Source organism: Micrasema longulum, unplaced genomic scaffold (genome assembly GCF_059751315.1).
Source record: "Micrasema longulum isolate JH-2025_06_02 unplaced genomic scaffold, ASM5975131v1 h1tg000277l, whole genome shotgun sequence".
NCBI lineage: Eukaryota > Metazoa > Arthropoda > Insecta > Trichoptera > Brachycentridae > Micrasema > Micrasema longulum.
In genome coordinates this window covers 182,819-198,876 of record NW_028277481.1, presented here as the reverse complement: position 1 = coordinate 198,876, position 16,058 = coordinate 182,819, and the positions used below count along the sequence as shown (strand labels likewise).

Genomic DNA, 16,058 nt, shown 5'->3' with positions numbered 1-16,058 from the left:
AATCACTGGAATTGAGACTGTCGGGAAAATAATAAAATTAGATTCCCTTTTTATCGGAAAAACTTTAATATTTGACTATTCTAATACTTCTTAAGAATCATGTTTGTAAATATTAGTATTTAACCACTTATTGGCTTTTTATGTCTACCGGTTACGAGACGTACCCGTCTCTTCGTCAGGACACTCACTACACCAACATGCAAATACTAATATACACTTTCACCTTTGCCTTCACCGTAGTAAACATAGTATTTGCGAAAAAATATAACAGTTACACGCAGAGTTAAAGGGGATGCAAACACTACCATGTCTGAACGTGCACTAAAACTTGGTTAATAATATTTAACGATATGTTTCAAAATGTGTGTGGGGGGGAAGTAAGTAAGGGGAGGGATTAAGAGGTTGAATGTTACACGATTGGTTAATTTTTAAATAAAAAAGTGGGCCATATTGAAAAGATATTAGATTTATTTTTTAAATACAGGCATACTCGTACTAGGTAGAATATAATATTATGTATCTTTTAAAACAATAATATGATGTGAATTATAAAACTTGACTCCAATTTTTTGATTTTTAATTTGCCATGTTTTTTATTTACTTCATTACCGCCACAACATGTGAAAGGTATATCATTTCAATATTTTTTTCACTGTAATTTTATTTAATGCTTTTGTTTTTTTTTTCAGTTTATGCACATTGTTTTTATTTTGCATTCTTCATTTGTGGTCAAAGGTAATTATTTTTTAAAGAACTTATTTACTTACTTTTAAATGTATTTACATTATTTTGCAGCGTTGATTTTTATGCTTTGATGAATAGACCGTAACTATTAATTATTTTTATTTAGGCTAACCTTCATAAGGCACTGGATAATTTCAATCAAGAAACTTTGGAAATGTGTGGCAAGGAAGCCGAGTTTAAGGTTATTCTCTTCTCCTTGTGTTACTTCCACGCTGTGGTTGCTGAGAGAAGGAAGTTTGGTCCTCAAGGATGGAATAAAGTGTATCCTTTCAATGTTGGTGAGTTATTTCATTACATAATATTCTACGCCTAAGAGTGATCTGGTTCCATTGTATTCAGAATGTAATGATATTGTAGTTTTCTTTTTTTGTGAAAAGTTCTACACATCTATGTATATTACCCATTTAAAGATCTCGCTGTTTCCCGATATATTTTATTGATTTTGCATTGAACAATACTACAGCCACCTTTATCGTGAAACTCTATCATTAGGCTTGAAATGACAGTATATTATGTTATTCAGCCCAGGAGATGGACAATGCTGTTCAAATTGTTGGCAAGAAAGCTTAATAACTTATTTTTTCGTGTAGCGAAAATTGAATTTTCTAAATTACGAAATGTGCAGATGCAACGAAGTACAAATTCTAAATATATATATATATTTTTTTATTTTATTAACATAAACGGCAAATCTGCCCTTTACACAAATTTGTAATACTAACATATTTGGCTTAATATATATTTTTTTTAAAACATAAATTTTCTTATACCCAAGTTTTATAAAAAAAAATTAAACCTAAAAGTTATACAAAATTTATATTTAAAAAATTAACCTAAAACTTATACAGCATATTTAGTAGAAAGTTTAAATAATTCAAGAATAAATGTAAAAAACAAAATTAAATAATAAACTAAAACATTCTACAACATATACCCAAGAATGTTTTAGTTTATTATTTAATTTTGTTTTTTACATTTATTCTTGAATTATTTAAACTTTCTACTAAATATGCTGTATAAGTTTTAGGTTAATTTTTTAAATATAAATTTTGTATAACTTTTAGGTTTAATTTTTTTTTATAAAACTTGGGTATACAACAAGAAAATCATAAGTACTGTTTCATACAGCTAGGCAAAGTGAACAAAAAACTGTATATATTATGAAATGCATGAATAAATAAATATAATTACCATTCACCATCTTTGAAAAAGTTTAAAAGGTTTGTTCTATTGGAACAATACCCTACACTAAATATATCAGATACGAGGGAATAACTATTGCCGAGTTCATGAAGTCTGTTTAATACGGCATTACAAGTATACACTGTGAATTTTTGCTACAAAATGGTGGCATCTGTCTCGTCATTCTTCCAGACACCCATAAATTTTGCTACATAAATATCCACCCAAATTACATTAATCCCGATGAAGGACGTTGCAATGCAATTTGAAACCTCGGAAAACAATGCAAACCCAGAAAAACTCTGTTTGTATCTGCAAACATGAAAATCAAAATAATTCTTTTGAAATGTGCTCTCTGTGATATTTTTATGGGCTGAAAAGGGACATTTTTGTATTGTGACAGCAGTAAGGTTTTTTCTTAGTTGATTTTATTCAATTCACTTCATCTATTTAAAAATAACCTATTCCTAGAGGTGGGGGTCAGTGCTATTCAAGCTCCTGACGTCACTTCAACCTGTGAAGATCTATTGTGACGGGTCCCCGTGAGTAGTTCTCGCCCTCCAAGTCCTGGTCTACAAAGAGCCTGGCTCCTGTGTGGAAGGCGAGAGTTTACATTTTGCTTAATCTCCCCCTCCACGCCCAGATCCGTAAAGTATCAGGCTATTCAGTATGGAGGCAAACTCTTTAACATCTTCAGGGGGTGATATTCCAAACGCTCTCGTGACCGTAGACAACACTTTTATCTCGCGTATTTACATGCAAAATACACAAAATTAAAGTGTTGTCTACGACTGCGAGAGCATTCGGAATAGCAGCGCTGGTGTGTAAAATAACCCATACATTACAAACTAAAATTCAAGACGTACATATTATAAAATGAAAAAATACACTAAAGAGACTTTTGTCAAAGTCGTAGGAGAATCCTGCTCCAGAAAACCCATTCGAATACATGAAACAATTAATATATTGTCTGTGTCTGGGGAGATGAATAATACAGTTCTGTGTGTGAAATAGAATCAGAATCGTGGACGAGTATTTTTGACGCAATTACTAATCTCAGATAAAAATCCTGAAAAAGGAAATCGAGTGGAGATAAGTCCGCCTTGTTGTTCGGTGTTTGACATACTCGCCTACCTTTTTAGAGGTCCTGGATTCAATTCCTGGCAGGGTGGCCGTGAAATATCGATTTGAAAGGTTTTTCAAACTGCAATATTTATTTTTTTCTGGATTAGCATCTGAAGTGCAAGACATTCATGTAACAGATAATCGAACTACCTTACATTTGGTTTACCAATGCAGTGCCTTATGCACTATTGGCTGCAGAAAGGGGGATGATGATGATGATTTTATATTGTGAAATAAAATACATTAATATATTACTGCAAAAATGATGAACATCTTATACGAGGGAATACAAAAGTCTAGGCACTATGAGTCTCTCGGGGGTTGAATTCAGTTCTTGTCCACAAAAATTCGTATAGACTCAAAATATTGTTGATAAAATACAATTTATTAAGTAAGGGTATTTCTTTCAGGTGACTTAAATATCAGTGTATCTGTATTGTACAACTACTTAGAAGCGAACTCAAAAGTTCCGTGGGAGGATCTGAGATATCTCTTTGGAGAGATAATGTACGGAGGTCATATAACTGATGATTGGGACAGAAAGCTGTGCATATCTTATTTGGAGGAACTCCTTCAACCTGATTTGGTAATGTAATTTTAGTGAAAATTACGCATATATGCCAAAAGTATATTATCGTAACTTTTAACCCTCAGAGTAATAATGTGCCACCCGCTTATAGAGATTCCATTTTGTTCTATTGCATAGAACAAAAGCATCGCAAATTTTCGGTTTAACAACAGATGTGTAATGGACGGTTTCGTCGCTGCACTTGGGCCGGCCTGCAATTCTCGACCAAAGTATCTATGGCCCATTGTTTTGCTGTAAACTACGGCTAACTTCGTGGTTGATAATACTAAATCACAAGGTTCAAAATCTCGCAACTCAGCGTACTATGTTGGATATGAGTTTTCTCTACAAAATTGTTAATAACGTAATTGATAGCCCAGAAATTGTTAGAGGCATTTCATATCGAGTCCCTGTCAGTAGAACTCGTCAATCTGTACTCTTCGACATTCCTAACTCAATGACTAATTATTTAAAAAATAGCACTCTACAAAGAATATAGATTACCTATAATGACAGTTTTAGTGACATCGACATATTACATTGTAAATACCATATTTTTATCAGATCTGTTAAAGACATTTTAAATTTATCTCCTGCTTGACTTTTAACTTTTAATTTGATTTTTAATTTTATCTTTCAATTTTAATTTTTTAATTTTAATTCTTAATTTTAACTTTTAACTTAATTTTAATTTAAACTTTTCATTTTAATTTCAACTTTTACTTTTGATTTTTATTTTAACTTTTGATTTCAACTCTTAATTTATACTTGCTTACATCTACTACCTTCATCTAATAAATTATTGTTGGTTGTGAATTTTTACAAATAAATTTAAATGTTCATGGAAGCAGAGAGGGAGGGAGGAAAGTATAGAATGTCTTCTTCTTTTTATGTACTTTTTATTTAATATTTATAATTTTACTTTTTTAGAATTTAACTATTTTTTCCCTCTCCTCCTGCATTCATAATAAATTAGTGTGAAATCTGTAATTGGTCTTACTTTTTTTTATTGTTCTTTTGTACCTTGTTTTATATAAAGACTGTATGATTTCATTAATAAATAAAATGATTTTTGTCTGTATGGGCGGCTCTACAGTGGTAGCACCTTATAACTCTGAGCTACGGCCCATTGTTTTGCTGTAAACTGTAGCTTACTTCGTGATTGATAATCCTTGAATGATTTGTGTTTGTATGGGCGGCTCTACAGAGTTAGCACCTTATTACTCTGAGCTACGGCCCATTGTTTTGCTGTAAACTGTAGCTAACTTCGTGATTGATAATCCTGGAATGATTTGTGTCCATATGGGCGGCTCTACAGCAGTAGCACCTTATTTCTCTGAGCCACTGCCCATTGTTTTGCTGTAAACTGTAGCTAACTTCGTGATTGATAATCCTGGAATAATTTTTGTCTGTATGGGCTGTTCTAAAAGCGGTAGAGCATTATTACTCTGAGTTTGAACCTATGTGATAATATGTAAAGTTTAATGAACATCAACACATTTTAATCCATAATTGTAAAGAATTCATAATAAAACATAGAAATTAATACAAGATGGCCATTGCACCTTAAAAACATGTGGTGAATTCAATGAACCTAAAATGTTCAAATAATAAATACAGTCCATTCAAATCTTTAACAACCTCTGTTTTATGGGTGTGTATAAGTTTTCATATAAATAATTCTAGTGTATCTACCAACACAAACGAAATTTGAATGTTTACTTGGTTCACCACTATCATGCTTGAGGTCCTATGTTCAATTTCTAACAGGGTGGATGCGAAATATTGGTTTTTAAGGTAGTTCTACACTGCAATATTTCATTGTTGTTAGACTGGCACCTGAAGCGTAAGACTGATCATCTTATCTATTTTTCAACATTGATTCATTTTAGTTTATTGTTGAGTTAATAGTAGTGAGAATGTTATTTTAGGTGGATGGTGAGCTTCAACTAGCGCCCGGGTTTCCTGCACCTCCCAACACAGACTACATCGGTTACCACACTTACATAGATGATGCGATGCCTCCCGAGTCTCCGTACTTGTATGGGCTGCATCCCAATGCGGAGATCGGCTTCCTCACCACCACCAGTGAAAATCTCTTCAGAACGGTGTTTGAGATGCAGCCCAGGGACTCCGGATCATCAGGAGGTGCTACTGTCACTAGAGAAGACAAGGTTTGATTAAATATCAATTGATTTAATTTGTAAGGGTATCATGTATCTAAGCAGATGCTCATTCTAAATAGCATATCAGTTTATTATATATTTTTTTATTTATTTTCCTTTTCAATTGTATAGTACTGCTTGGATCTCTTGGGGCTTGTATAAACATGATTGTTTTTTTCTAATTTATTTTTTTCACCCATCATTCTACTGTGTGAGTTCAGAAGTTTTTTTACAGATTGAAAGCACAGTTATGTTTACATTGGTAAAAAATGCAACTATTTTTATGGATCAAAGGGCAAATAACATTTAACTACAGATTGCAATGCAAGTAGAACTTTGAGATAAATAAATTGTTAGTGGCAACCCATCACTGTATGTAATAAGTTAAGTTATCCAGTTATGCCATTTGGCGGTAAATATATTCAGACATTGCTAGTAAAAACAAAAAAATAATATTTTTAATTGTAAACTTAACTTTACTTATTTTTTTTTGAAATCCATAGTTTTACTGAACACTAATAAAAAAACGTTTTATTATCTCTTCTAAAGTGGTCAAATTTGAATTACGCAGTGATTTATTACCTTCAAGGAAATGCCAATATGTTGTTTCCAAAAATAAAATAGAGGCACCAGAAACTCGCCTTTCATCTTCTTGTTATCTGCTGTGATCACACTGTTATGAGTGTGATCCCATTGCCCAGGGTTCACGACGTGGACGCTAACAAGTAGGACTAGTCGGTAGTGATGCCGGTGGAATGCAACTGGACGTTTGCAGCATTTTATAGAATCACACCCTCCAGCAAGATGTGACTCACTGCGACCTTACTGATAGTTTGAAAATGAGTTATTGATGCCAAAAAAAACTACACATAAAAACCTACCTCCCAAAATGAAAGCATAATTTAAAACCGCCTCTAAATCTTGCAAAAACAGATTTCAATTATACTACTTGACACCGCAAACTTAGCGTTCTCCATTGAGTTAGTGAACCATAATTAGAAATCTCACAATTCTTTTTCCAAAGTTTTTCGCAAATATTTCAGTAACTCCTTCAGTGGAGATTTCTTAGTTTGCTTCTCTAATACCCTCACATATACTTTTTAAAGTTTCTTAATTGCTAAAACATAATATGAATATACATGAAATAATTTTTTGAAAAATCATTCCTCAATTATTTCATTACATACGATTGTATTTACATACATTTCTTATTCTAGGTGAAACAAATGCTGGATGAAATGATGGAGAAACTTCCAGAGGAATTCAATATGGTTGAAATCATGGGGAAGGTTGAGGAAAGAACTCCGTACGTTATTGTAGCTTTTCAGGAGTGCGAACGGATGAACTATCTTACAGGGGAACTCAAGAGGTCCCTCAAAGAACTAGATTTGGGATTAAAGGTGCAGTACTTTTTGATAAAAGCCAACAATTTTAAATTCAGATGATACGTAAAGTTTTTATAATAATTATTTAACATTTCAGGGAGAACTTACAATAACATCAGATATGGAAAACTTAGAAAATGCTCTTTTCCTTGATCAAGTAAGTTGCTGTTATGTTTAGATGATTCTTTTCATAATAATATTTTATAAGAATAGGGAAATATCAGTTTTTTTTTAAAAACATTTTTTAAGTAATAAAGGTCTGTGAAATACTTTCCAGTAAAAATAAATTTTTTTGCTTAGTAGCATAAAAAATATTTTTAAATTTGTAATTTTGGATTCCTGCAAAAACGGCCATTCCATTGGCCACGTCACTCATACTTCACGATTCATTCAATTCATACAAATTTGTTTAGAACATTGTCACAAATCTTGACATCACAACTGTCAAGGCCAAATATGTGTTTTTCTAGCGACATATTTTTTTAAGGTTCTTTTTTTAATTTATGTATGAAATCATTTTTCCACAATATGCATATTGATTTTGAAAATACAATTAATCATTCTCAATCCGTTGAATATATTTTTATCGGTATTCGTAGTTTGTGATATTTCCCTACTCTTTTTATTTATTTATGATATATGTGGTTTAAGCCAATTACAACAGTTATATTAAAGAAACATTTGTACAAGAAACTAAACAAAAAGATTAACAACAGAGATTAAGAAAATTTTAGAGAAGGTAATATAGAAATCTAGGCATCTACAGGTCTTATGACCTGTCATTGTTCTTCATCTCTGTTGTAATATGTTAATGTTAACAGTTCCCCAGGGAGTTGAATCCAGTCCTTGTCTACAAAAATTTGGACAAACTCTAAAAAATATTGTTTATAAACAAAAAGAACATAAAAGTATGCAGCAAAGGCAAACAAGGGCAATAAAATAATGGCATACAATATATTCAATAACACGATGACCATATAAGACATCGAGCTAACCCAAGCCAATCCAACTTCATTCTATACTGTGCTAATTTATTTACATATACGGCCAATGGGCAGAGATCTATGAAAGGCGGGAAGATCTATCTGAAAGAATTCCAAGTTGTGTGACCAATTGACTAATCTATACATTCTGAACATTGGGACATAAAAACAAAAGTTGTTCTGTGAAGATTTGATAAATAGCAGATTTGGACTTCTGGTGACACGGTTGGGAACATAAAAACAAATTGGTAGCAACAAAGATGAGAAGAGACTTTCATGTTCTGGGATTGATTTATTTCATGAGGTAGGATTTTCATGTTCTATTTTTTCAACAGGTTCCGCCGGTATGGTCATCAAGAGCGTATCCATCTCTTCTGGGGTTAACATCTTGGTTTGTCGATTTACTTCTTAGATTAAGAGAGTTGGAAACATGGTCATCCGATTTTGTGGTAAGTTCTGCAAATATAGAATAAATAACTTGAATTTTTGCTCACAGGATCGCTTAGTATAATCAATAGTGGTGTAGAAACAGAGTTAGCGTAATCAATGATCAGATTCCAAATCCTTAAGTTTTCTTTTTATCCCGCACAGTAACATTTTGTTTTTCCTCAATTGAAATATGTTTGTCATTCAAGAAACACTTGCAAAGAATGATTGAAGTATTTAACAGTGTTCTCTTTGATTCTGATCCATTTTCTCTAATGTAATGGGGTAATGCTTGTATTAATTTTTTTACAGTTGCCGGCCTCAGTTTGGTTGGGAGGCTTTTTCAATCCTCAGAGTCTTTTGACAGCTATTATGCAGAGCACCGCCCGGCGGAATGAACTCCCTTTGGACAAGATGTGCCTGCAATGTGATGTCACCAAGAAAAACAAAGAAGACTTTACGTTAGGATTGAATTTTTCAAACGAATTTAATCATATTGCTACATTCTTATTTCTTATTATTAATGTATTCATAAATTGCCTTGTTTCCAGTTCTGCACCAAAAGATGGCGCATATGTCCATGGATTACTGATGGAAGGAGCGCGATGGGATCCTCAAGCTGGTATAATTATGGACTCGAGGCTTAAAGAGTTATTCCCTCAAATGCCAGTTATCAACATAAGAGTTAGTATTGATTGACCCGGTGTTTATTTTTACTATTAACTGTAATAGGAATAGGGTATTTTCACTAGAGGTGATACGTATATCCGGCAACTATCTGGCTGGATATCAAAAAGTAGGTTAATATCCGGCGGATATCTACTATTTATATAAATATAAACAACTTCATTAAATCAATGCCACTAAAAAGGTTTATTGATATCGACCGTGTTGAGAAAAAGGATGTTGCCCTCATTATTTCAAAAACTGACCTTTTTCCATAAAAACGTTCGTCAGTGTTCAGTATACACCTTAGAAAAAGAATTTAACCCGCAAGAATGCAGACAAAAAGCAGTACACGAGATATAGGCGCATCAGCAAAGGCTGCCTGCCTATAATGAATAATAATAATAAATAAAAACTGTTTATTAAAAATTATTTTTTAATTATAAATATATTTACATGAAAAATAAAGTACAACTACCCAAAACTATTAAATTTATTTCATTAATACGCTTATAAACCATTTTATTAAGCAACTCATTGATCGATAAATGAAAGTAGGTAAAAGAATTCAGCTAGATGAATCTCACCGAAGGCGCATGGGTTCTTTTTGTATGTTGTGGTTGTCTAGTCTTTCTCGGAGTGTGTTTCACCGTCATTCCTTTTCCGCACCTAATGATTGATGATAATGATATTGTGCATATATATTATAATATCATTTGGTTATGTAATCTTTTTAGGCCATCACGCAGGATAAGCAAGACCTGAGGAATATGTATGAATGTCCAGTTTATAAGACACGCACTCGAGGTCCAACATTTGTTTGGACATTCAATCTCAAAACAAAAGACAAACCTTCTAAATGGACTCTAGCCGGAGTAGCCCTTCTACTGCAAGTCTAGTCTGGTCTAGATCATCACAATAATTGCATTTTTTTTCTGCTTGCTTTATCATTATTTTTAATAATAATTTTAAGTTTGTAGAAGACTAAAACATAACACCAATCACAGTGTTTCTCAGTTGTTATTTATATTCCATTTAAATCACTAGTCTTTAAATAAAGAGTTTACCAAGGATAATTAAGGGCCAGTTGCACCCCAAGAAGTTAAGTAAAATCGTCATGATCAACTACACATGTGATTTTCTTCAATTTTACTTCAGAATGGTTCATTTATTTTTTTTACACTCGGGACTTTGACATAAGGAATTTCAATATTTAAAAAAGGGATTCTATAATAAAATACAATTTTATTTGAAGAATGAAACTGGAAATAATTTTAAATTTCAGGTCATAGAAGTTAAGGTAAAAAAAAGCAATTTGTTAATTTCTCTAAAATTTTATTGTGCACGCGGAAATATTGATTGACACAACAGAGTAGATAAATAAAGAGTCATTTAATAAGAGTAATTGAATTAATGAACTTTAAACTTAAAATATAAAACCAATTTTATTTTATTTTAAAACGGATATTTTTATATCATGTTAAAAAATAGTTGATGTTTTAAAGATAATGTCGGTCAAATATCTACGATACAGTTGTTTAATCCAAGATCCAATTTTCATTAGTTCTATCATTAGATGAGCAAAGTAGGGTAAAAAAGTTTACTACCCTGGCAACACTAACTAAATGTTCATATTGTTTCTTCGACAATCTGACAGGTGGAAAAATAATTAAATTTTTAAGTAATGTATTTGTTACATACTCATTCATTTGCTAATTACACGTGAAATGTGATTGAATCCTGTTTCTTTAAGATCCTAGCAGTATTTCTACACTTTAAAAGGACACAACACGGCATAGTTGAATTCAAATCAGGAGTTGCGTACTGAGCGACGTCTACAAAGAAACTAATGGGTCAAAACGTAACCATACTCATTTATGAGTAGTTTACTCGCCTTCTGTTTGATGTGCGTATGTGGTTTCTTGACTATTCTTAATTCTATGTTTCAGGTGTTAATTTTGTAGTTAGAGGGATACTGAGTCACTACAGAGAGTCAGTACATTGTCGGTTATTTTTATTCCCAAAGAAAGGGCATACTATCTATATAATAACACTGACACTTCATGTCACGGTGGTGTATCTCTTATGCACTTTCATTCCCCCCTTTCCCGAGACCACTTGCTTTATAGACACTCGTCTTTTATTTCTATAATAAAAAAAATGTATATTTATAGATATATGTTAAGTCGATAAATTCTATAATACTAAATGGTTTTTTTTTATGTTTAAAGGGCAGAAAAATAGCATTTTTTCAGAAATATGATTATATCTCGCGGGCGACTGAAAAATGCAATTCAGGCAGCATACAGTCCGCAGGCCACAGTTTTCCCAGGCCTGACATAAAAATAATTCACACCTCAGCGATAATAAAGGCTCATGTCCAAAATTGACATTTTCAAGTTAAGTACGCAGAAATGTTACTGAATATCTGCACATCTAATAGCATTATTCTTAGTAATAATGATGCGGCCTTAAAAGCAAAAATATCACAGTTATACTAAATTTTATCTATTTAAATCAAGAAATAATAGTGACACAATGCTCATCATGCTATTGTTATTTCTGAAAATATTAAATACTTTAAGTTATGCCTTCGTTTTAGCAAATGAATGTTATTTTACTGATATGGGCGTGTGTGAAACTCCTCTCCTGTGAAAATTAGTTTTTTGAGTTGTGTCACTATTATTCCAGGGGTGTGAATTGATGAAGCTTTAAATAAAAATGTGCTTTTAATCAATAATTTTAATACTCATATATGTTGGTGCTTTGTATGATGACCGATTTATATGTAATCTATATCCAAAAAATAAAATAAATTATATTAAAATTAACTAGTCTTAATGTATCTTTTTATCAAATAGTAATCTTCATGACACTTTTTATTTTCTCACATTTTTTATATAAATAGACATTCTTTATTTAGAAAGCATAATATTTGTTTTATTCCATAAACCTATTCCTCTTGTCAAATAAAAATCAAAAAAAGAAAAACAAATTTTATTCATGAGAAAACAAAATATTATAGTAGGTAAGGTGCCTATAGGTACTACCTAGTTATTGGCATCACCATCATCATTCTATGTCTGCTCTAGTTGGAGCATATGGTGTCTACGAAGTTCCTCCAGGCATCTCTGTCAGCTGCCAGCTCCTGTGCATCCTCTCAAGTCAGGTTAGCGTTTCATAGTTCTGACATAAACTGCCAACGAACAGTCAGCAGTGGACATCCAGGACGTCGAGAACCTGATACTTTCTAAAGTTAGGCAAGCGTGGTTAAAGCTCTCAGGAGGCATCCGCAGTACATGGCCAAATTGAGCGTATCGCCTCCACTTGATGACAGTTGTCACCGGAGTTAGCTGAGTCCTTTCTCTTATTACTTCATTCCTTACAAGTCAAATCACCGCTCACCCAAGATTCTTCTGAGACATCTATTTTATTATTAGCAATTTTTGCTTGAATTGGGATTTATTGGAGTTTATAATCGTTTTGAAGTGGCCACTTTATAGCACAGAATCCTATTTAAAATATAAATGAAAACAATTTTTAATTTTAATTAAGTAGGAACGCGGACTAAATTTTTAGGGTCATTCATTGGTTGGATTCGATCATATAATGTCGAGATGACAAGTCGATGGAGGATGATAGAGATAGTACAGAAGTTAAGTATACCGTTTCGGTATGTACCGATGAAGATAGCCTTTGATATATCTAATTGCATTTTTATCGTCAATTGTCGAAAATATGCTCAATCGCTGTCTCTTTTTATTTGGCGATTTAACTTCACGGTTCTTAAATATCGTAACAAAGTATATTTTACGGAATGCGCCCCAATACCAGTCTGCTTAGAAATTAAGTGAATGGCACAAGTTTGCAAGATATCATGGTTTTCAGAAATTATTTTATTTATTTATATTAATAATCATATTGCGTTAAGGATTGTATACCACCTATAAAATCAATCAACACCAACATTCCGTTATATTATGAAGTACAGTATCCATGTCATTAATTTTTGAAAATGCATCATTGTTACGATTCGAATGCTTACCTGTTCTCTTTTGTTCTTCACAATTATTGGTGTTAGTGAATTTGAACATATCGGTTGAACATTTATTTTATCTCGGAATCTGAGGGTTTATATTTTTTAAGTATAGCGCGAGATAGTCAATGAGTTACTGAAGTATTATAGACGCCGCGCCGCCGCCGTACCCATGAGCACCGCGGGGGAAAAGGTATGCGCAGTACGAACCTAAATTCGCAATATAGGAGGTTGATCTACGCAATATAGATCTTTCGCTACATAGTAACACGATTATTCAGAGAAAGCAAAAAAAGTAGAATCTACGATTTAGTGGTGATTGTTTTAACCGAAATTGAGTTATTACAAATTAATACCGGATTACTTTGTGACAAGTGTAATTGTGAAGGCATACTACTCGTATCTAACGATACAAGTGAGTTAAACTTTAAACTATTTTAAATTTGACAACTGTCATTTCAATATAATTTATTTTAATATAATATAATTTATAATTTAACTCTAAAAGATACAAGAACGAAGCTAAATTATTTCTACAAGCTAATTAGTCAACTGCTTAGTACAGACGTCCACCTAATTATTCACACGTTCAGGTACTAAAACACATAAATTATTAATATATTGGTTATCCAATAGATGGCAGTAGATTTCATCGATATCCTTTTTCGTGTTCACCCGATTGCATTTACTTTTAACAAGGCGCATCTCTTCGTAACATAAAGAAAATTAATTACATTACTTGCAATAAGTGTTCTAACATCGTGAGCCCATCAAAACCACTTAAGTGCTAACGGTGTTATGGGAGTACCCACCACTCTTGTATGGGTACATCTGCAGCAAATTTACGGAAAATGTCACAAATCACACGTTCCAATTGGAAATGTGATGTGTGCAAAACCCAGGACCCAAGATCCAGAGCGTCCAACCCCCACGTGATTAATGTCAATCCTATCTCTGTATTGGCCTGCCACAGAGTTCCTCGGGTTAGCAAAGAAACCGTTATATGGGAAATAAACATTACAGACCACTACACTGCTATTTTAATATATGACCAAAAATGTACTAGTCAGAAAAGGGATAGTATTACAATTATTAGTAAAATTAATAAAGAGAAATTGCGCGAAAACATACAAAACGAAAACTGGTTATCCCCGTTATCTTTTGATAACGCACTAGATTATGCGATGTCATTAAAAAAAACATTAAATAATTATATCAAAGCGGATTCGACTCAATCCGTATTAAAAATAAAAGCTAAATTTCGACATATAAAGCCATGGATTACCCATGGAATTGTTGTGTCTATCCGCAAAAAAAAAAAACTTTTTTCGACTTTTTAAAGATATTCACTAAAATAAAAAATTTCTTCCTTTTATAAGAAATATAAAAAAAACCTATCAAATATTATTAAATGGACTAAAGAAACATATTTTAGAGAAAAAATACGAGAAAGTAGATTGCCACACTGAACAACAAAAAAATGGCAAATAATAAACGACACAACCGAAAGAAAATGTAATGTTTCTAATCCGATACAAAAGATTAAACTTAATAATCAATTAATTCTAGCAGATAAGGAAACAAAACAGATGGCTAATTACTTTAACGATTTCTTTTCTAAGGTCGGTGAAAATCTTGCAAAAAACATTAATCCAGATTTTAAAAACGATATCCTCGAAAACAGTGTAAATGCAGTAAAATTAGATTCTTTTGATGAAATAGAAGAAGATGAAATTAAAAAACACATTTATAGTTTAAGAAACTCTGCCAGTCCACTGTCCCATTAATCAAAGTTTTATTACCTTTTATAAGTAAACCAATTACTCATACTGTAAATACAAGCTTGAGAAATAGAGTTTTTCCAAAAAACTATAAAAAAATAGTAGTAATCCCATTGTATAAGAACGGGGATCACAAAGAACTAACCAACTATCGTCCAATTTCTCTTATATCAAATATTGCCAAATTTTTTGAAAAGTTGACAAAAAGCAACTGTTAATTTATCTAAAAGCAAATAACATACTTAACGGTAATCAGTATGGCTTTAGAGAAAATATAAGCACTCAAGATGCCATAGCTAAATTAACGTCAATAATATACGATTCATTGGACAAGGGTAATAAGGTACTTGATATATTTGTAGATCTAAGAAAAGCTTTTGACAGTGTATCAAACGTCAGACTGATACACAGACTGAAATTTTATGAGATTAGTGGAACGGTTCTTATGTGGTTAGAAGAATTCTTACAAAACAGAATCCAGTACACCAGGATAAACAAAACATTGACCGATTCAGCCCCCTGTTTTGGTATCCCACAAGGTACTATTCTAGGTCTTATACTATTTATAATCTATGTCAATATAATGTTCAGTTTACCACTTAAGGGCGAAGTCATTTCTTACGCCGATGATACTGTGATGATTTTTAATAAAAAACTTGGAATGAGGTTAATAAAGTGGCTAATATAGACTAGAAGTTTTTAAAGAGTGGTTGGATCAAAGTTACTTGATAATGAATTCAGAAAAACCCACTACCTAACATTCACATTAAACAATAGAAATAAATCTAAAATCTCACGACAAAAATTGCGGGGACCATACAAACTATTCTTCTCAATGTGTTACCGTGATCGAAAAATCTAAGATAAAATATACCAAAATATTAAATGAAGAGAACAAATTGATTCAATATGTAAAAGACTAAGAAAATTACTCAACATATTTTTAGAGCTTAGAGGTATCTTATCGACGGATCAATTGAAGACAGTTTATTATGCT

The 16,058-nt window shown here is 32.3% G+C and overlaps 1 protein-coding gene across 1 annotated transcript in view; it reads left to right on the top strand.

Annotated features, from left to right (window-relative positions):
* Dhc93AB (Dynein heavy chain at 93AB) overlaps positions 1-10,370 on the top strand; it is a 42,804-nt gene extending 32,434 nt beyond the window's left edge. Inside the window, exons 59-67 of the mRNA XM_088224279.1 lie at positions 851-1,022; positions 3,462-3,637; positions 5,551-5,793; positions 7,002-7,184; positions 7,267-7,326; positions 8,488-8,601; positions 8,891-9,039; positions 9,130-9,262; positions 9,982-10,370. Coding sequence (XP_088080405.1) covers positions 851-1,022; positions 3,462-3,637; positions 5,551-5,793; positions 7,002-7,184; positions 7,267-7,326; positions 8,488-8,601; positions 8,891-9,039; positions 9,130-9,262; positions 9,982-10,143 — 1,392 coding nt within the window. The 3' untranslated portion in view covers positions 10,144-10,370. The remainder of the gene's footprint in view (positions 1-850; positions 1,023-3,461; positions 3,638-5,550; positions 5,794-7,001; positions 7,185-7,266; positions 7,327-8,487; positions 8,602-8,890; positions 9,040-9,129; positions 9,263-9,981) is intronic.
* Positions 10,371-16,058: the final 5,688 nt, after the last annotated feature.